Raw genomic sequence first — 21,040 nt, 5'->3', positions numbered from 1 at the left:
GACCAGCACCATTTGTTGAAAATGCTTTCTTTTTTCCATTGTATTGTTTTGGTTTCTTTGCCAAAAATCAAATGACCATGTGTGTGTGGATATATATCTGGGTTTTCAATTAGATTCCATTGGTCAATTGGCCTGTTTCTATGCCCAGTACCATGCTGTTTTAATTACTGTTGTTCTATAGCACAGCCTGAGATTAGGGGTGGAGATTGATCCAGCAGATCTTTTATTGGATAGGATTGATTTAGCTACACTGGGTTTTTTTTTCCACATGAAGTTGAGAATTGATCTTTCCAGTTCTATAAAATATTGAGTTGGTATTTTGATAGGGATTGCATTGAATCTGTATATTGCTTTTGGTAGGTGACCATTTTTACTATGTTGATCTTCCTAGTCCATGAGCATGGGAGATCTTTCTATTTTCTGATATTTTCTTCAATTTCTTTCTGTAGAGAATTGAAATTTTTTTCATAAAGGTCTTTCACTTGCTTGCTTAGATTTACACCCAGATATTTTATATTGTTTGAGGTTATTGTGAAGGAGGTGGTTTCCCTAATTTCTTTCTCCACCTTTTTTTCATCTGTATACAGTAGGGCTACTGACTTTTTCATGTTAAGTTTGTATCCTGCCACTTTGCTGAAGTTGTTTATCAGCTGTAAGAATTATTTGGTACAATTTTGAGTGCCGCTGATGTATATTATCATATCATCTGCAAATAGTGAAACTTTAAATTGTTCCTTTTCCTATAGGTATCCCCTTTAGCTGTCTTATTGGTCTAACTAGGACTTCAAGTACTATATTGATGAATAATGGAGAGAGTGGGCAGCTTTGTTGTGTCCCTGATTTCAGTGAGATTGACTTAAGTTTCTCCCCATTTTTCTTGATGTTGGCTATAGGCTTGATGTATACTGCCTTTACTATGTTTGGGTATGTGCCTTGTATCCTCAGTCTCTCTAAGACATTTAAAATGAAAGGGTGTTGGATTTTATTGAATGTTTTTTCCACATCTAAGCAGATGGTCATGTAATTTTTTCTTTCAGTTTGTTTATATGATTGATTACATTGATGGATTTCCTTATATCCAACCACACCTGCATTCTTGGTATGAGCCTACTTGGTCATGATGGGTGAGATTTTTTTTATGTGATTTGGATTCAGTTTGCCAAAATTTTATTGAGTATTTTTACATCTATGTTCATAAGACAGATTGGTGTAAAATTCTCTTTCTTTGTTGGATTTTTGCATGCCTAAGGTAATAAGGTGACTGTGGCTTCTTAGAATGAGTTTGGTAATGTTCCTTCTGTTTCTATTTTGTAGAATTGTTTGAGAAGTATTGATATTAGTTCTTCTTTGAATGTCTGGTAGAATTCTGCCATGAGTCCATCTGGCCCAAGCCTATTTTAGGTTGGGAGACTTTTGATGACTGCTTCTATCTCCTTAGGAAATATAGGACAGTTTAATTGGATTGCTTGATCTTGATTCAACATTGGAAATTGGAATTTAGAAAGAAAATTGTCCATATGCTTTATATTTTCCAATTTTGTGGCATATATGCTTTGGAAGTAAGACCTAATGATTCTTTGGATTTCCTCAGTATCCATTGTTATGTCTCCTTTTTCATTTCTGATTTTGTGGTTTGGTTAGTGTCTCTCTGCCTTATAGTCAGTTTGGCTAAGGTTTTTCTAACTTGTTGGTTTTCTCAAAGAAACAGCTCTTGGTTTCTCTGAGTCCTTGATTTGTTTTCTTTCGTTTCTGATTTATTGATTTCAGGCCCATGTTTGATGATTTCCAGCAGTCTACTCTCTTGGGAGTGTATGCTTCTTTCTTTCTAGAGTTTTTCAGTGTTCCAGCTAGTTGCTTATATGCGATGTCTCCAGTTTCTTTATGAAGGCACCTAGTACTAGGAACTTTCCTCTTACTCTGCTTTCATTGTGTCCCAAAAGTTTGGATATGTTGTGCCTTCATTTTTATTGACCTCTAGGAAGTAGTTGATTCCTTTCTTTATTTCATCCCTGACCCTGTTGTCATTGAGTAGAACATTATTTGGTTTCCATGTGTTTGTAGGGTTTTGTTAATTTTATTGTTGTGGATGCTCAGCTTTAGGCCATTGTGGTCTGATAGAATTCAGGGGATTCTTTGAATTCTTTATATCTATTGAGGCTTGTTTTGTGAACAATTATATGGTCTATTTTGGAGAAGGTTCCATGTGGCACAGAGAAGAAGGTATATTCTTTTCTATTTTGGTAAACAGTTCTGTGAATGTCTATTAGGTCCATTTGATTCATGACCTCTGTTAGCTTGATTATTTTTTTTTTTAAGTTCTGCCTTGAGGATCTGTCCATTGATGATAGTGGGGTGTTGAGGTCTCCTACTATTATTGTGTTGGGATTGATAAGTGATTTAAACTTTAAAAGAATTTCTTTTACAAATGCAGGTGCTCTAATATTTAGGTCATAAATATTCAGGATAGTGATGTCCTCTTGTTGGATTTTTTCTTTGATTAGGACAAAGTGTCCTTCTCAATCTTTGTTGATGAATTTTAATTGAAATTTTACTTTATCAGATATTAAATGGCTACTCCCACTTGCTTCCTACGACCATTTGCTTGTAAAAATTTTCCAACCCTTTAATCTCAGGTAATGTCTATTCTTGTTATTGAGATGTGTTCCTTGAATGCAGCATATTGATATGTCTTGCCTTTGTATCCATTTTGTTAGCCTGTGTCTGTTACTGGGGAGTTGAGACCATTGATGTCGACAGATATTATTGACCACTGGTTATTGGATTCATTTATTGTGGAGTTAGTGGTGATTCTGTGTGGCATGTCTGTTTTGGTTTTGCTGGTGTGTGCTTGTCAGTATGCTGCATTTTCTTGGGTGTGGCTGGTCTCTTTGTGATGATGTTTTCCTTCTACTATTTTCTGTAGAGCAGGGTTGGTGTTTAGATACTGTTTAAATTTGGTTTTGTCATGGAATATCTTGATTTATCCATCTATGTTTATTGAAAGTTTTGCTGGATATAGTAGCCTAGGTTTGCATCTGTGGTCTCTTAGAGTCTGCATAATCTTAGACCAGGCTCTTCTGGTTTTCATAGACTCTGTTGAAAAGTCAGGTGTAATTCTGTTGGGTCTACCATTATATGTTGTTTTGCCTTTCTCTCTTGCAGCCTTTAGTATCTTTTCTTTATTCTTCAGGTTTAGTGTTTTGATTATTATGTGCCGGGATGAATTTCTTTTCTGGTCTAGTGTATTTGGTGTTCGGGTGGGGCTCTTGTATGTTCAAGGGTATCTCCTTCTGTAGATTGGGGAAGTTTTCATGTAGAATTTTCTTAAAAAACATTTCCTAGACCCTGGGACTTTGCATCTTCCTTTTCATCAACTCCTATAATCCTGAGGTTACGCCTTCTCATGGTGTCCTTGATTTCTTGGATGCTTTGTGTCACTGATTTTTCTGTTTTAAGATTTTCTTTGAGAGATGTATCAATTCTTCTATTGTATCTTCAGCGCCTGAGATTCTGTCTTCCATGTGTTGGATTCTTTTAGTTATACTTGTCTGTTGGATTCCTGCTTCCTTTTTTAATTGTTCCATTTCACTTTTTTTCTCGATTTGTGATTTTTTAATATTGTCTAATTCTGTTTTCATGTCTTGAATTGTTTTATTTAAATCCTTCACCTGTATGCGTGTGGTTTCTTGTTTCTCCTGGATAGCTTCTATTTGCTTGTTTGTGCTATCCTGGAAATCCTGGAAGGATCTATTCATTTCCTCTTTATAGTTCTCAAATAGCTGTATAAGCATGGTTTTGAGGTCGTCTTCCTGTGACTCTGCCATAGTAGGGTATCTGTTGGTTTCTGGGCTTTCTGGAGGAGCCATAATGTCTTGATTTTTGTTATTAGACCTCTTATTCTTTCCTTTAGGCATCTGCTTAGGAGGCTTGGGCTTTCCAAGCTGGTGGTCTTGGGGGTGAGTACCTTTGATAGGGAGCTGTATTCTACACTGGGTTCTCAGACTCCCTTCCTGTGTCTTTATTTGTTTGAGCTCTACCACCTAGATTCCACGGTTTTATAGGGCTCCTCTGGGTGCTTGTTTCCTCTAAGGGATTCACCATACAATGAATCTGTGATTTGGATGTCAGATGCTGTGTGACTTTTGTTTTGTTAATCTTTTGCTCTGTAAACAGGCTACTCCACTTTGGTGCACTGATCCATTCAGCAGTCTGACTTCCCCTTTGTCAGAATGGCTGGTTGCCATTCTCCACTGAAACAAGGCACTGGTCCACTCTCTGTCACCCACGGTCACTGCACACAGTCCCTTGCAGCCCCTGTTGCTTTCCACTTCCCGCTGCTGAGCTTGCCAATCCCCGCCCCACCAATCACCACTGCGAGTTTTTTTGTCCTCCCAGGTCTACCTCAGCAAGCGACGCCGCTGGTGTTGTTGGCGCCACAGCCGCAACCGCTATCACTGTCTATGTGCTTTAGCTATCCCTGCAGCTGCCACTGCTGCCGCTGCGGATGCTCTGCTCCTCAGGGGGTCCGTGCTTTTTCCCGTGTTTGGGGTTGTACAAGGTTGTCCCTAGTTTCTCCCCCTGTAGTGGGGTGGGGAGCTTGGTGTTCCTGCTTACGAAATAAGTCCAATTTTCTGCCTTAGTTTCTCTGGCGTCTAAGCAAGGTGCACGCAGCTCGCCGCCATCTTGCTATCTCTGCGTACTTCTTAATGCTATTGATTTCATCTATTTCATCTAATTTCTCCCCAGGTCTACAACAGTGCCAATGTATGGGTGAGAAAACAGGAACAGGAACAGTGAGGTGCTGCATGGAGTTGGAAAAGTGGAGCCATCATGCACTTGTTCCATGCAGGGAGTCTAGGCTCGAGGAGCACTACCTGTGCCACCCTGACTTCTTCTTTTTTTTTTTTTTTAAATTGACCCTGATTTTTTAGAATTTTATTTTATCAATTTATTCATATTACATCTCAATGATTATCCCCTCCCTTGTATCCTCCCATTCCTCCCTCCCTCCCATTTTCCCCTTACTCCCCTCCCCTATGACTGTGACTAAGGGGGACCTCCTCCCCCTGTATATATGCTCGTAAGGTATCAAGTCTCTTCTTGGTAGCCTGCTGGCCTTCCTCTGAGTAACTTCTAACTTGATGTTTTCAAGAGTGTTTTGGACTTTGCAAAGCAGAGCTCCTAACAGGCACGGGCTGCTGTAGGAAGAACTGTGAGAGCATTAGTGATTCAGGGCCAAGGACAAAGGCAACTTACAGGAAGGGCTTTTGAAGGTGTGTTCGCATTAGTCATTGCCATTTCACACGTGTCTGTGTGCAGTCAGGTGCAGGGATCAATTTTTCCTGTGTGGCTTTCTCTTTCTTACCCTCTTTCTTCTCAGTGAGGAAAACGAAAGTTAAGGACAATTGGGGTGCAGCCAACTTAGCACACAACAAAGCATTTCCTGCTCTGAGTTTCAGCTTGCTTTCTTTTCCTTTTGATTTTGGAACCTAAGATAGACAAAGAATTTTCTGTTCTCCAACTGCCCCACGACTCAGAAAAAGGAATTGATGATCCACCCTTTGTTTCAGTCTGCCTGAGGACTCCACAGCAGGTAAGCACTGCCTGGCCTCTCTTCCGGGTGACTACACTGCTCTCATTTATTTGTGCTCCTACTAACTAACTACGAACATCCTGCTAACAACCGGGAAAGCAAACTCTGGAACAGCTTCCAAATATTTCTAACACATTTCAACTATGATTTGCTTTCATTTAATCAGATTTGCTTTGGTAGGAAAGTATTACATGCCAAGTAAAAGCAACCCACGACTCTCCCCTCTGCTCTCATCCTTACTTATTTCTCAGGGTGAAATGTAATCCAGGCTTGTGCACAGATCACACACATTCTTCCATGTGTGTAATGTATGAGCGCAATCTTTGGTATTGCTTTGTGTTAACACTTTGTACAGATGGCACCAAACTTAGTTTCTCATGCTTAGTTTGCTTTTTAAATTAAAAGAAAATTATTTGCCTTTACCCATGTTTGTAAAAAAAAAAAAAAAAAAAAAAAAAAAAAAATAGAGCTAGCCTATTCATGTCAACTGCTACTGATTTCATTGTGCTGATGGGCCAAAATGAGTGTACCTGATCTACATATGTCCTCATAAATGGTGCAGGACCAGCTACTTTCTGGTGAACTCTATGTGGTTATCAAGACAATGCCAACAATTCTGCTTTATATATATGCACACACACATATAGATGTGTGTGAGTATGAATGTGTGTGTGTATGAATGTGTGAATGTGTGTGTGTATTTATCTTATGCCTATATGTATATGCCTGAGAAGCCAGAAGAGGGCATCAGCAGAAGAGGGCATCAGCAGAAGAGGGCATCAGCCTCCATGACATGGGAGTTTCAGGTGGTTGTGAGGGTACTGGAACTGACACCCTGATCTTCTAGAAAAATAGCAAGTTCTCTTAATTGTTTGGCCATCTATCCACCTCCAGTATCAATATTTTCGGGTCTCTGTGTCTGAGACAACTGTTGGCACTGCTGGATATTTATTATTATATGGAATGAATTTGGCACAGTGCCATGTTACAACAGGTCTATCTTTTTCTTGGCTTGTCATTACATCTTTAAATTTGATCTTCCCATTCTGGGTCTACTTTTCTTCTGTGTGGTTCTTGGCTTCTTATAATTTCTCTGTAGGGTAGCTTTATAGAATGTCTTTGTAATTCCCCAACTAGTTTTTATTTTCTCTCTCTCTTTTTTTTTAAGATTTATTTATTTATTATATACACAGTGTTTTGCCTTCATGTAAACCTGCATGCCGGAAGAGGACACTAGATCTCATTATAGATGGTTGTGAGCTACCATGTGGTTGCTGGGAATCGAACTCAGGACCTCTGGAAGAGCAGTTAGTGCTCTTAACCGCTGAGCCAACTCTCCAGCCCTATTTTCTCTTTTTATAAGACAATCATTTGTTTTCAAAGTCAATTTTATCTTTCCTTTATAGTTTATATCTTTAGTGTATTATTGTAGAAATCCAGTAACCAACTCTCATGTAATGACTCATACTGGAAATCCCATTTACCTGAATGCAACATATTGGAAGAGAAAACAAATTCTGTATGCCTCCAGCCTGTTAGTATTTCTTCTCTGGATCTCTTCAGAATTTCAACTCATTACCTGTGGAGAATGCTAGCAATGTGTTCTTTCTGTTACACTCCAAAATAAAAATTTGTTTTAATTCTATTAGTCTAGCTGGAGCTTTCTTTCAAATTTCAACATCTCAGGTGGGTGTGTGTGTGTGTGTGTGTGTGTGTGTGTGTGTGTGTTATAGATGCACACATCCCACATTTGTGAGGTTCAGAGGACAACCTGCTGTGCCTGTAGTTGCCTTCCAGTTTGTTTGAAGAAGGGTCTCTTCTGCACTGCTGTGCTACTTGGCCCACACGCTTCAGTGTATTCTCCTATTTTTGGATACCTTTTAGCAAAGGAATTCTAGTATTATAGATGAGCATGCCTATATCTGGCTTTCCATGAGTTTTGAGAATTTGAATTCAGACCCTTGTTCCTGCATGAGGAACACTTTGCTCACTGACCCATCTCCTGTCCTCTCAGGGACCTCTTTGATGTTGGCCCCTACAACTCAGGGAAGTGCAATTCTAAATATCAAGTTTGTTCTTCTGTGTGAACTTTTATGAATCTTAGTCATATAATTATTTATTAACTTCCTACTAATTACACTTACTGTATTATGGTTTCTAATACTTCAAAAACAGTTTATACAATTTTTAATTTTTTTTTCACTTAGTAACTAGTTTGATGGCTCTGAGGTTAGCTGTCACCATAGGACTTGCTTATCTATTGACTACTTTCCTATTTCTGTCATTTTCCTTTGTGAACTATCTTTGAATATATTTTCACCTCTGTCCTTTAATTCATAGGTTGACATAGTCTATGTGTGGTAAAATTGTTTTATTGACATGCAGTCATGTTAATTTGTTTATATATAGAATTAGTATACTATACCATACTAAAATATCTCAGAGCAGCTACCTTGATAAAGGAAAAAGATTCATTTACCTCAGAGTACTAGATATCTAATGTTTTGTTGTTCAGCTATGGCACATGGCTGCGTCACGTCAAGGAGGATTGGATCATGTGGTACCATATAAATATGTGCAGAATATAGCACATGGCCAAACTAGAAACTAGAACCCTAGACAATCTTAGGCTTTTGTAATAACTCTCTCATGAAATACGACTAGGTTCCTATGAGCAATACCTTAGTTTCCTACAAGAGCATCCTATATTCAACCAGCTATGTCTCACTATGTCCTGCCTCTATTTTTCTATCAGTCAATAACATATTAAAGGCAAATCTCACAACACATGAATCTTGGGGTAAAAGCCACACTTCAGTTACAACACATATTAGCTATAATTATTGTAATTATAACGGTAGTCACAAAATCAGGGCAGAGAGCATGTGAGCCACAAAGCCTACATAAATTATTTACTATTTATCTTATTAAAATAAATTATTTCTTTACTAATTTTTAAAAATGTTTTTTTTTTTATCTAGTCTGCAATTTACTCTGTTAACCAATGTAAATTTATTTATTTGTTTATTTATTTAGAGACAAGCTTTCACTATGAAATGCTGGCTGGGCTGGAACTCACTGTGTAGGCAAATCAGACTAGACTGTAACTCATTATCCGTGTAGACCAATCAGGCTGGTGTTATACTCACAGCCTCTACTTACCTTTGTCTCCTGAGTGCTGCGATTAAAGGAGTGTGCCATCATTCCTGGCCCAATGTTAAATTTTAATGCTGTTTATCATCTCAAAAGTATGTATTTTTCATGTAGAATTTCTATGCCTCCATTTCCACATACTACACTTTTTTTTTTGCTTCAAAATCTTAATGTGTTTTAACTGGATTAGAGGACAATAAACCTCATTGGAATTAAATAGAAACTTGTACTTTAAACTGCTATATTGCGACAGTCACTGAACTTCTATTTGTTTTTCTCTCAGTTACAGGAGCATGGAAGTGACAACCCGATTGACATGGATAGAAGAAAAGATACTGGAAAATCTTCTTGGGAAAGCATCTTTGACTCTTCTTTATAAGTCTAGCGTTCATGGGTCTAGCATTTTCAGGATGACTAAGACATGTTCTCACCAGGGAGCCACCATGACAGTAGTTCACCTGAATGAAGAGGTTGTTGGGGTTTTTATGCTGGAGTGTTTTTCCAGTTTACCTTCTGAAAAGCCACGTACTTGTGTTTGGTTTTCTTTTGAAAGGAATAATAGCCCTGGAATATCAGCTTTGTTTTTGGACACAGTAGTAACAGTCAGTAATGAACAGCTGAAATTTCTCTCACCGTATGGTTTGTCACTCACTCTGGATCCAAGCAAATGCAAACTTCATCTAAACAATGCAGTAATAAAAATACTAGACCTTAATGTTAAAAATATCTCTCAATATTTGGAATGTGAAATTTTTCGAGTTGATGGTACGTATAAAAGGGTAATGGGCCTCTGCAGTTGATTCTAGTCTTTGCAGTTATGTATTATAATTGGTTTGCAAGGGCAAGGAAAATGATGAATAAACCTATTGTGCAGGAATAAGTACTATAGACTCCTGTGAGAAAAAAATGTACATGTATAAAGTCAGAAATGGCCTTGCTGTATCTGTCTCTTTGCTGTACCCACCATATTTATGCCTTTCTTTGTTACTTAAAGCTACAGAAATGTAAAACTGCTTCCATTGTTGGAACATGGAATTTGGGGTAGCATAAATCTGTGTTCCTGGGTCATGGTAACTCAAAATGCCTCCAGAACAGACTATATCTTATTCTCTTAAAACAGACAGAGATGGAGTTGAAGGTAGTAGGGACAGGAGAGAGGAGAGAGAATATGGAGAGAAGGAATGAGGGTGATAGCAGGAGACAAAGAGTGAGAAACTTTGACTTTACAGCTGCACAGATTCATCTTCTCTTCTCTTCCTCTCAGGATGTTTCTGACTCAGACTCGCAGGGAGAAGTCAGGGCTACACAAACAGACCAGCCCTGCTTAGGAGGGGACTTGACCACAGAGAGTCAAACAGTCAGGGAGCTTACTGTGCTGTGTTTATTTTCTGTAGGCATTAAGAATGATCCAGGCTTCATAAAAAGGCTGGTGACTGCCAAACAGTAAATTAGGCTCTTTACCTACTTGTTATAAATTTTATTCAGATTAGTTGCATTAAGAGTACTGACAATGAACTAGTAAGAAAGATAAAAAATAATATTACTTGGAATGAAAGAAAGTTGCTATTGACAGACAGCATTGCAGTTAATATCAAAACAATATTCCCTTTTCAATTTATAGATGTGAATATATTTTTATTTTCCCTTAATATAGTTTATTGCAAATAATCACTTATTTTCAATGTTAATATCTTTCAAAGATTTGTGTTCCAAGATTTATAATGGCTTGTTTCAGCTTAAGGTTTCATTCTGAATATATAAATACATATCTAAGGGTAAAGTATATAACCCGGTATGTTTAAGGTATTACACACAATATGTTATAAAGCTACTATCAGAATAAATGTGTAACTAAATCCATACCTAAAATAGAATAAACTGAAGCCCTAGGGTAATTACACTGCTTTGTAGAAGATCTGCAGTTGTATTTAATTCCTGTATTCTAAACAGGCACCGAAGAAAGCTTGTCTCTGCTCTCAGAGCCTACAGGCCCTATGAAGACTTGGTCTCAGAAGCTCGTATTCTCTTAGTGGGCCCAGTAGGTTCTGGAAAGTCCAGCTTTTTCAATTCAGTGAAGTCTGTTTTCCAAGGCCACCTAGCTCGCCAGGCCATCGTGGGGTCTGATGAAAGCAGCATTACTAAGCAGGTAAGCTACCTAAGAATTTGTGAAAGATTGTGATTTACAGGTTAGAATCAATGCATTTGTTCATTTTTTTGTAATTTTATTTCAGAAACAACCCCTTTTCTAATCTACAATTAAATGCTAAGTACTTAAGTAAAATAGAAATAACTTTGCATCAAATTTATGTCCATTCAATAATATTATCCAGAGAAGCCTTTTGTTTTTACAGACCCAAGAATTAGTTATATGAAAACATCTTTTTATACTTGTAAATATGCTACAAGACTATAGCATCAATTTATCACTGGTTCTATATTCAATATCTTAAAACATTTTTACGACTTTCACAAATTGCATCTTGTTTTTTGATGTGGATTTATTTCAGCATGTCAGCATAGTCTGAGAACTCTAGGTAAGATGCTACAGGAAGAATTGAATCCATTAAGCATTAATTGAAATGCTTCAATGTTCGAGCTGTCGTAATTTCACAGATGGGTTCGGAACTTTCTGGTAAAGTACCCTGTTAAAGCATCTCCTGTCCTTCATGTAGAAGAGCTATGAGCACACAGCTTGGTGTGGTGGCTCACGCCTGCCATCCCAGCCCTTGGGAGGCTACAGTAGGAGGATCGCAGTAGTGCCAGGCCACTATAAAAAACATTAGCTTTTTCCTCCTGTCTTGAATTCTAGCAAACATTCTTTAACTTAGTAATTTTTTTTTACAGTACAGAATATATTCTATTAAAGATGGAAAAAGTGGGAAAACACTCCCATTTATGCTGTGTGATTCCATGGGGCTGAGTGAGAGGGAAGAAGCAGGATTGTGCATAGACGACATACCTCACATCTTAAAGGGCTATGTACCAGACAGGTACCAGGTAAACCTCCTTTCATCCCAAGACATATCTGATTCCAACATTAATACTACTCTCCTTTAAATGGATGTATATTTATGAAAGAAATGTGAAATCATAGTCCTATGGTCTGTGCAATTGAAAAATAAAACTATATGGCGGGGCTTGACTTATGTGAATTTTAGGGGAGGTTCATAGAAATGTTCTGTTTACATGATTCTTTAAATAATGTAAACCGTGAATGAAGAAGTCATTTAAGTAGTTAAACTAGTGGTAGTTTAACTTTGTGAATGTTTAAGTATAGAGAAGATATTAGAATAAGTATCTGCCCTCTGTTGAAATTTTCTATAAGAATACTGCTTGGATCTGGGTTAGATGTGTACCGAAGAAGGAAGTTACATAATGATTTTTCTAAATCTTGGACTTTAAATATTTGAAATGTAATAATAATAGTGCCTGTGCTATAGAAGTTCTGAGAACACTAGGTGAGCAACATACCCTAAATGTTCAGCGTTATCTATGTAGCGCCTTCCTTTGGGTATAGAATGTAATGGAGTTGGCTTCAATTTCTAAACTTTCAAGCCTTTTTTTTCTCAGTTGAGCTAGAAGGAAAAGCTTGACTAGTGACTATGTGCTCATTCATTCACTTGAAATTATTTATTAAAAATGTAATTTGTTCTAGAGAAAAAGAGAATCACTGAAAAAATGCACAGCTAATTAAGAGCACAGTTATCATTTTCAAGAGACTCACAGTATAGTGAGGGAAAGGAATTGCATAGTTAAAGGGAGGAAGAGAGCAGAGAGATGAGGAGAGTACCATCCCCAAACCCTCAGTTTTCATAGCAAGGAATACGTCAACTCAGTTCAACATTGAATACACAGGCACACACCACACACACACAACATACACACATACACACACAACACACACATGCACACACTACACAAACACAGACAATACACACAAGCACACAGAACACATACACACCACATACACAAACACCCACATACAACACATACATACATACACACACACACACACAGAGTACACACTTACAAATGTTTGCTGTATTTTGGAATCTATTTTCTCAGTAGTAGAAAGATCATTGTCCTGTTTGTGATAAGGAGACACTAACTTGGAAATTCACATTTCTTTCATTTCACTTTACTTTAAAAAAATTAAGAAGAAATCATAGTCTTTAAGTTTAAACATCATCTCATTCTCTTTTCTCTGTTGGCCTTTCCCCATATATCAATCCATTTAAGCATGCAAAATTCTCATGCCTAAATGATGCATAGCAAATCTTAATGGTATTTGTTTCTGGAGATTGGAGATTGAAGTCAGATTTTTAATAGTATTTGCATTTTCTTTCAATAATCGCAGTGGTTAATTGCCATTTTTACCAAAACAATAAAGTCATTTGTCTTTAAGAAAGCCAAAGTGAGATCTTGACAATGAGAAACTGGCAGGGAGGAAGCTGTAACTAAGCAACCAGGGAGGAATCTGTGGGAAGAGAGTGATTGGCTGTGCTTTCTGCTGATTAAGCAGTCTCTGAACAGTGAATATCAACTTCTTTTTCTATATAGTTCAACCCACATGCGGCAATTCAGGCGAAGCGCTTCACGCATGTCACCTCTCCACCACTCAAGGACAGGATTCGCTGTGTGGCTTTTGTCTTAGACAGCAACTCTGTCAACACCCTCTCTGATAAAATGGTGGCAAAGCTCAAAAAAATTCAACAAGATGCAGTAGACTGTGGTAAGTGTCATTACAACTCCATAGGAAGTTACAAAGTGAGTGCTGAGGAACTACACATCCTGTTTCCTTGGGTAAATGTCCTGAGCTCCAAGTTGGTGGCAAGCGCAGAAGGGGTCATTGAAAAACTTGACTGATATACACCTTAAATGGTCGCTTTCAGAACTGAAGGATTAGGCTGTCTACAGTTTTTGTCTGTATAATCCCCTTGCAGTTTCTTAAAGGGGCTAACCTTCCCACAGGAATTAGCTAGTAAGATCAAAAGCAGGGTGCCGGTACTGTTTTATTATATGTAGTAATTCATGAAACCATGTCTACAACCCAGGATACAGCATTACCTCCCCACTAAGACAGTCACACTCTGCCCCTTCACCATCCTTAACTACATGTGACCACTTCTCTATGGTTATAAGTCTTCATTTGAGAATATTATATAAGTAGAATAATTTTTATGCCACCATTTGAGAATGGCTTTTTAAACTTGGCCCAACACCCTTTCAAATTCATGCCAGAGCTTTTATATAGTGATTGCTTGTTCTTTGTTTGATGAGTAGTAGTTCCTGATACAGTTATGGCAGAATGTGTTTAAACATTGTCCAGGTTTTCGGTGTTATAAATAAAATGCTTCTGAACATTAGTGCTTTCATTTTTAGGGGTCATGAGTTCCCTAAGGATAAGACTGATACGTCATATCGAAAGTGTGTATTAATTTTTCAATCACTAAACTGCCACTCAGAGAAATGAAACCGTGTTACATTCCAACTAGCACTATATGGTCAATCCAGGTTTTCTGCATTCTTTCTAATATTTGGTATTATTGTTGTCATTATTAAAAATTAACTTCTGTAATATAGATATGTAGAAATATATTAACATAGTCTTAATTTGCTTTATCTAATGACCTACTTGACTCTTTAGTTCAATGGTGCAGTAGCCATGTTTCCCACTTTAAATGCATACCAAGCTTTCAAGTTTACTGTGAGTTTACCTACATCTCAAGGTCAGATCTCATTTTAGAAGAAAGTGATGTTTGAAAGAAGATCAGGCTTCATGCTGAGATTTACTTGGAATAGTTCTCATCCAACTCTTCATTTTACAGAGAGCTGGTGTTCATACATATACTTAAAAACTGTCTTGGCACATTCCTATACTAATGATCTCTATTTGATACAGGTATTGGACATGTAGCCTTGCTTACAAATGTGAATGACTGTGATAAAGTTCTTGATGACAATTTTCTAAACATGACAGAATGTGCGACTTCTCAAAGCCAGGTAAAGAATGAAGTTTATAATCAGGTGATATAGGGATAAAGTCACAGCCATGTGCTTTGCTTCTCACTGTCTTTTCTCTCTCCTCCTACCAACTGTGTGTGTGTGTATGAGTGTGTGTGTGTGTGTGTGTGTGTGTGTGTGTGTGTGTGTGTGTGTTCACACACAAAGTGAGAATTTGGTCAAGGTGCATTCAGTTTGGCAAGCCTGAAATGTCAGATGCTCAGGAGGCAGATACCACACGATAGCAAGTTCAAGGCCTGTTTGGGCTACAGAGTGAATTCAAGACAATGTCTCAAAATAAAAAGAAAAAAAGGGTCTGTACTGGGGATCAGGGCAGATGCTGGGGCTCTTAGCAGAGCTCTGAGAGTGATATGGAAGAATGGGGAGATAGCAGGACCCAGAGGGTTTAGGAACCCCACAAAGAGACCATCAAGGCTGGTGGATCTAGACCCAGGGGGCCTGCATAAACTGTTTCTCCAACCAACCACAAATGCATGGAGTAAACATAGACACCCCTGTTCAGATATGTCCAGTGCACTGCTTATTCTCCATGGTTGTGGGTAAAGTGGGGATTGCCTCTGACATGAACTCTGTTGCTCCAATTTGATCACTCCCTCTTAGTGGGGAGGCCTAGCAGTCAGAGGAATGGGAATCAGGCTATCCTGATAGGCTATGGTCATATGCTGGGGGAGAAGGTCCCCTTCTGTCAGAGGTCTAGGGGAAGGGAATAAAGCAGAAGAAGGAGGGAAGGTGGGAATGGGAAGACACAAGTGAGGAGATAACAATTGGGATGTATTCTTTCTTTGTTCTGTACGCTTAGTGTTTTGATTATTATGTTGCGGGAGGATTTTCTTTCCTGGTCAAATCTATTTGGAGTTTGGTAGGTTTCTTGTATATTTATGGGCATTTCTTTCTTTAGGTTGGGGAAGTTTTCTTCTGTGATTTTGTTGAAAATACTTTCTGGGCGTTGGAGCAGGGAGTCTTATTTTTCTTCTGTTCTTGTTAGTCTTAGATTTGGTCTCTTCATAGTGTCCCAGATTTGTCAGATGTTCTGTGTCAGGAACTTTTTAGATTTAACTTTTTCTTTGACTGTTGTACTGATTTCTTCAGTCATATCTTCTATCCCTGAGATTCTTTCTTCCACCTCTTGTATTCTGTTGGTGGTGCTCACGTCAATAGATCCTGTCCTCTTCCCTAGGTTTTCTATTTCCAGGATTGTCTCAGATTGTGTTTTCTTCATTACTTCTATCTCCATTTTTAGGTCTTGAATGCTATTATTAGTTTCCTTCTCCTATTTGATTGCTGTTTCCTGTCCTTCATTAATTTCTTTAAGTGAATTTGTTCAATTCTTTCATTTCTTTCTTTGTGTATTTCTGTTCTAATTCGAAGGATTTATTTTCCTCCTTTAAAGCCTCTATCCTTTTCATAACCTCAGACTTGAAATCTTTCTCTCCTGAGTTGGATGTGATATTATCTCCAGGGCTTGTTGTGGTGGTGGGACTGCTAGTATCAAATGGTCCTGGGAGTAATCTGAATAAATTAAAATTTTAAAAGGGGGAACTGTAGATGTAGCTCAATGAGAGTGAACTTGCAAACATGTGTGAGGCCTTGAGTTCAGTTCTCATCAGCACAAATTACTGGATTGATTGCTCAGCTCATTCCAATTTATATTTCATTTTATAACCATAATTATCCATGTTATAATTGTATTCTGAAGAGGATTCATCAAGCCATTACCCTTTAAGTTTCTGTCCTTAATTGTACTTAATATTCAGTTAAATTTCTAGTATGATATACTTCATATGTATACATGTATATGCTTCATAAATATTTTTCACATAAAATAATTTAAAATATATTTTCCATAGGTAAAGAATGTCCATACCATGCTAAATATTCCTATATCTAATATCTTGATGGTCAGAAATTATGCTTCAGAGAGAACGTTGGAGCCTATGATGGATATTCTGATCTTGACTGCACTCAGGCAGATGTTGCGGGTTGTGGATGACGCCTTAGAAGACTTTCCCCTTGAGGACAATGGTACTTTGGCTCCTCTCTAAAGGCTTATGTGTACCTCAGTGGGGTGGTTGGGGCCTATTTACCTAGCATTGACATATATTGTGATATGTGCTCATTTCTGTTTTTTGTTTGCCTTGCTTTTGGAGCAATGTGAGGAATAGCACATGCTTTTATGACATTAGTTTTCATGATTTTAGTCCAAATCTGATTGCTTCAAGGAGGGTCATGCTGCTGATGGTCTCTGAGACTCTGCATTCGTTAATATTTGCTGTTCTGTTTTTGACAGCATCAGCTGATGGCTCCTTCAATGAGTCAGCTATCAAACATGAAGGCAAACCCTGAGAAGAGAAGAGAGAAAGAAGTCCTAGACCAAATGAGCTTCCATATAACCATAGCAACTGTAACCGTAGCAACCATAGCAGCTGTAACCGTAGCAACTGTAGTTCAATGTCATGGTGTATTTTCCTTCTCTAGCACACTCTCCATCTCCACACGCCCTGATTTATTGCACAGTGATTACAAATGATGTAGATTTCTTCTTTTCTACATAGAGTGTGAGTTCTTAGAGAAGCAGGATTTGGATGTGCCTTGTGGTCACAGAGCTCAGCACAAGGTCTGGTAAGTATTGCAAATATGTATGATGACTCCTCTGTACCACTTTCTCTAACTTGGTGGTATTTACTCAGTTATCTACTCCATATGGATGGGAATCCTCGTAGAGATACTGGAGAGAGAACAAGGAAATAAGGATGGAGTGGGTTTCACATGTCTCTGGTTGGAAACACGAATGTCTCTAAACAAATTTAAATTAATTAAAGAGAGCTAGTTTTTATTAATAACTTTATTGCAATAATGTTTATATTTTATAAAATAAAGTTACTTCCTGTAATGGTACCTTGCTTGATCTTAATCAGTTGAATTCCAAAGCATCATAGCTGTATCTCCAAAGTGGAACTACTGAGAGGTGAAATCTTACTAGTCACCAAGGAAGTTTGTCATGCAAGTCTTCCAAATCATTCTGAAGTCCCTGCAGCAACTGTCAAAGTTAAAACTATTGTTGAAGAAAAATAAATCTTATAATATTCTTTTCAGCTGTTTTGTAAACCTTCCTACTTCTTCAGTTTGTTTTTTACTTTTATTTTCAATATTATATTATTTGGTAAATAGCTATATTATTCTTTTTAATTATATGCGTATGTGTGTGCCTGTGGGTGGATACGTGCACATGAGTACAGGGGTGTGTGGAGAACAGGCCTCAGGTCCCTTGGAACTGAAACAGGGAGTCATAAGCCATCTGATATGTGTTCTGGGAATTGAAAGGGTCCTTTACAAAAGCACTATGCACTCTTAACTGATGAGAAATCTCTCTAGCTGCTTAAATTTTTAAAAAAATATTTGTTTTTGTTCAACAGATTCTTATCCTGACAGTCTATCTTACCTTCAGCCAGATTACTCTTTCTTCTGGTTACTTCTGGGTGCTAAGAGGACAGGAATTTCTTCAGGATAGGTATGATGAAATAGGCCTTCCTAAAGTAGTGTTTCAAGGGAAACTGTGCTCTTGTGAATGTTCAAGATCCATGGTGCCATGAAGACACATAGGTTTCTTTTTTAACTGTTGGTTTCTTGTGAGTTTCACATCATGCACCCCAATCTTCTCCCCGTCCTCTCTCTGCCCCTCACTCTTGCAACTTCCCACCACAAATATAAAACCCACAAAAACCAAACTGACAAAAATGAGGCATAGAAAACATCTCATCGTGGAAACTGTAAGTATGTTACAATGGGTCCCACTGTATGCTCCTCTGTCCACGCATCTTCGCTTGCAAATGTTCATTGCAACGAGGCATTGGTCTGGTTCGAGGTTACTGGCTTCTGTGACACCATCAACACTGGATCCTATTCTCCACACTGTGTATAGAGCTATACCTTGCTATCAGTGTCATGAAGAGACCATCTTGCCAGAAGGTGACAAGTCTTCAATCTATAAAGAGGTGGCATAGTGTAGCCTATTAAGGAGATACAGAACCTAGAAGGAAGGCGACGTGTAAAGGCTAAAGGAGTGAGGCATGGAAGGACTGTCTATAGCAATGTGCATACTCTTTGGGAGTAAAAGCCTTTAGGCCAAGTTTGCTGTCCAGAAAAGCCCAACATGCCTAATAACAGTTTATAAACACACACGTGTGTCATGGAATTAAATGTGAAATTGAAATTCCCACAGGGAAAGGCTGGCAAGAGAGGGCATCAAGAAGGCTGAAACTTCTAACCTTTCAGGACTTGCTGATTCCCCAAGCAATTCCCTGGTACACTGAGGGACAGTGGGCCATACCACTGTTGCATTTTAGAAGCTATTCAGGGTTTTTGAAAATGTATGTAATTTAACATTGAGCAAGCTATGCAGCCAAAGTCATTAAATTCTTTCTTAACAAAAAGTGTGTTAATGGAATAATAGATGACGCATGAGTGTAACATGAGGCAGAGGGATGGTGTGGAGACTGTGGACGTACTGGCCCGAGAGCCCTTGTGGTGGGTAAGGGATACTTGTGCATCACAAAGTGGTGGTTTCTGAAATTTGTGGCTTAGTGCCAACTCAGTATCTACCACATGACGCTGAGAGTGTCTGCTCTGCCGTATATAAGCCCATGTGTTCTTAAGAAAGACAGTTTAACAGATTATTACTTGTTGGTTGATTTGTTAACAGGTGGGCCTGGAATTAGCTCTAGAGAAAAAACTTGTTTGGGGTGCCAAGCTGGCTCCACATGCTCCAGAGATGAGTGGATAACCCATCTCTGACTCATCCTAATCCAGCCTGCAGGCGACCCTGGAGGTGAGGGTGCAAGGTAAAACCTACCCTAAGCCTCTAGTATCATCGCAGTCTGAGGCTGAAGTCACCACTAGGGAGCTGTGCTCATCAGCAATCTCACAGTGATCTTGATAATATCCTGCCTGTTGTCTGTAGATTTTGCAACTGAAAGACATACTCCTGTCTTGGGACTAAGATGAGGCTAACAGTTTCATCAATTGGAATACATCTCTCTCTATGCAGATTCAAAAATTGCTGGCATACAGGGTGAGTGCTTCACACTAAGAAAACCACTGTAGATATAAGCTGGAACGTTCCAGTCCAGGTGGGATTTATCAGTAATACACACTCACATTGAACACTTATGCTTTTTCTAGGTTCAAGAAAAACAAGGTACATATCAATTTCTTATTTTATTTTTCATTCTTTTTTTTTAAAATAATTTATTCAGATTACATCCCAATTGTTATCCCTTCACTTGTATCTTCCCATTACCCCCTCCATCCCTCTTTCCACCTATTCCCCTTCTCTAGTCCTGTGACAGAAGGGGACCTCCTCCCACACCACATGATCACAGCCTGTCAGAGCTCATCTGAATAGCCTGCTTCCTCTTCCTCTGAGTACCACCAGACCTCCCCACCAAGGAGAAGTGGTCAAATAGGGGGCACCAGAGTTCATGTCTGAGTCAGTCCCTGTTCTCCACACAACTGTGGAGAATGTGCTGTCCATTGGCTAGATCTGAATAGGGGTTCTAGGTTTACTGCATGCATTGTTCTTGGTACAATAGTTTGTGCAGACACCTCTGGGTACAGACCCGCCAGACTTGATTGTCTTCTTGTAGGGTTCCAGGACCCTCTGGGTCCTTCTATCTTCCCATTCTCCCATATCTCTTTCACCTAGAGTCCCAATAGTAAGTCTTTCCTAATCCCCTGCTGAGTGAAGATTCTCAGAGGACATCCATGTTGGGCTAGTATCCAATTATAAGTGAGTATATACCATGTGTATCTTTCTGGATCTGGGTTAACTCAGGACGATCACTTCTAGTCCCATCCATTTGCCTGCAAATTTCAAGATTTCCTTGTTTTTAATAGCTGAGTATTAGTCCATAGTGTAAAGGTACCACAGTTTTTAAAAATCTATTCTTTGACTGAGAGACATGTAGGTTGTTTCCAGATTCTGGCTATTACAAATAAGGCTGCTATGAACATAGTTGAGCAAATGTCCCTGTGGTGTGGTGGAACATCTTTCGGGTATACTCTAGGGAGTAGAATAACTGAGTCTTGAGGTAGCCCCATTCCCAATTTTTGGAGAAAGTGCCAACCATAATAAATGGGACCTCATGAGGCTGAGAAGATTCTGTTAGGCAGAAGACACTGTCAACAGAACAAAACAACAGCCTACGGACTGGGAAAAGATCATCACCAACCCTACTTCTGACAAAGGGCTAATATCCAAAATATATAAAGAAC

At 38.6% G+C, this 21,040-nt stretch overlaps 2 protein-coding genes across 3 annotated transcripts in view; one reads left to right on the top strand and one right to left on the bottom strand.

The window, feature by feature from the left end:
* Fubp1 (far upstream element binding protein 1) overlaps positions 1–21,040 on the bottom strand; it is a 909,332-nt gene that overhangs the window by 453,637 nt on the left and 434,655 nt on the right. The window lies entirely within an intron of this gene.
* Positions 8,735–16,818, top strand: Ifi44l (interferon induced protein 44 like). The gene is made up of 7 exons (XM_051166051.1): positions 8,735–9,511; positions 10,141–10,189; positions 10,697–10,892; positions 11,591–11,743; positions 13,307–13,478; positions 14,649–14,749; positions 16,618–16,818. Exons 1-7 carry the CDS (start codon positions 9,040–9,042, stop codon positions 16,810–16,812), a joined length of 1,338 nt encoding a protein of 445 aa, XP_051022008.1. The 5' UTR covers positions 8,735–9,039; the 3' UTR covers positions 16,813–16,818.

Source organism: Acomys russatus, chromosome 23 (genome assembly GCF_903995435.1).
Source record: "Acomys russatus chromosome 23, mAcoRus1.1, whole genome shotgun sequence".
NCBI lineage: Eukaryota > Metazoa > Chordata > Mammalia > Rodentia > Muridae > Acomys > Acomys russatus.
Note: the sequence above shows the minus strand (reverse complement) of the source record. Positions and strands in the feature narration are given on the sequence as shown.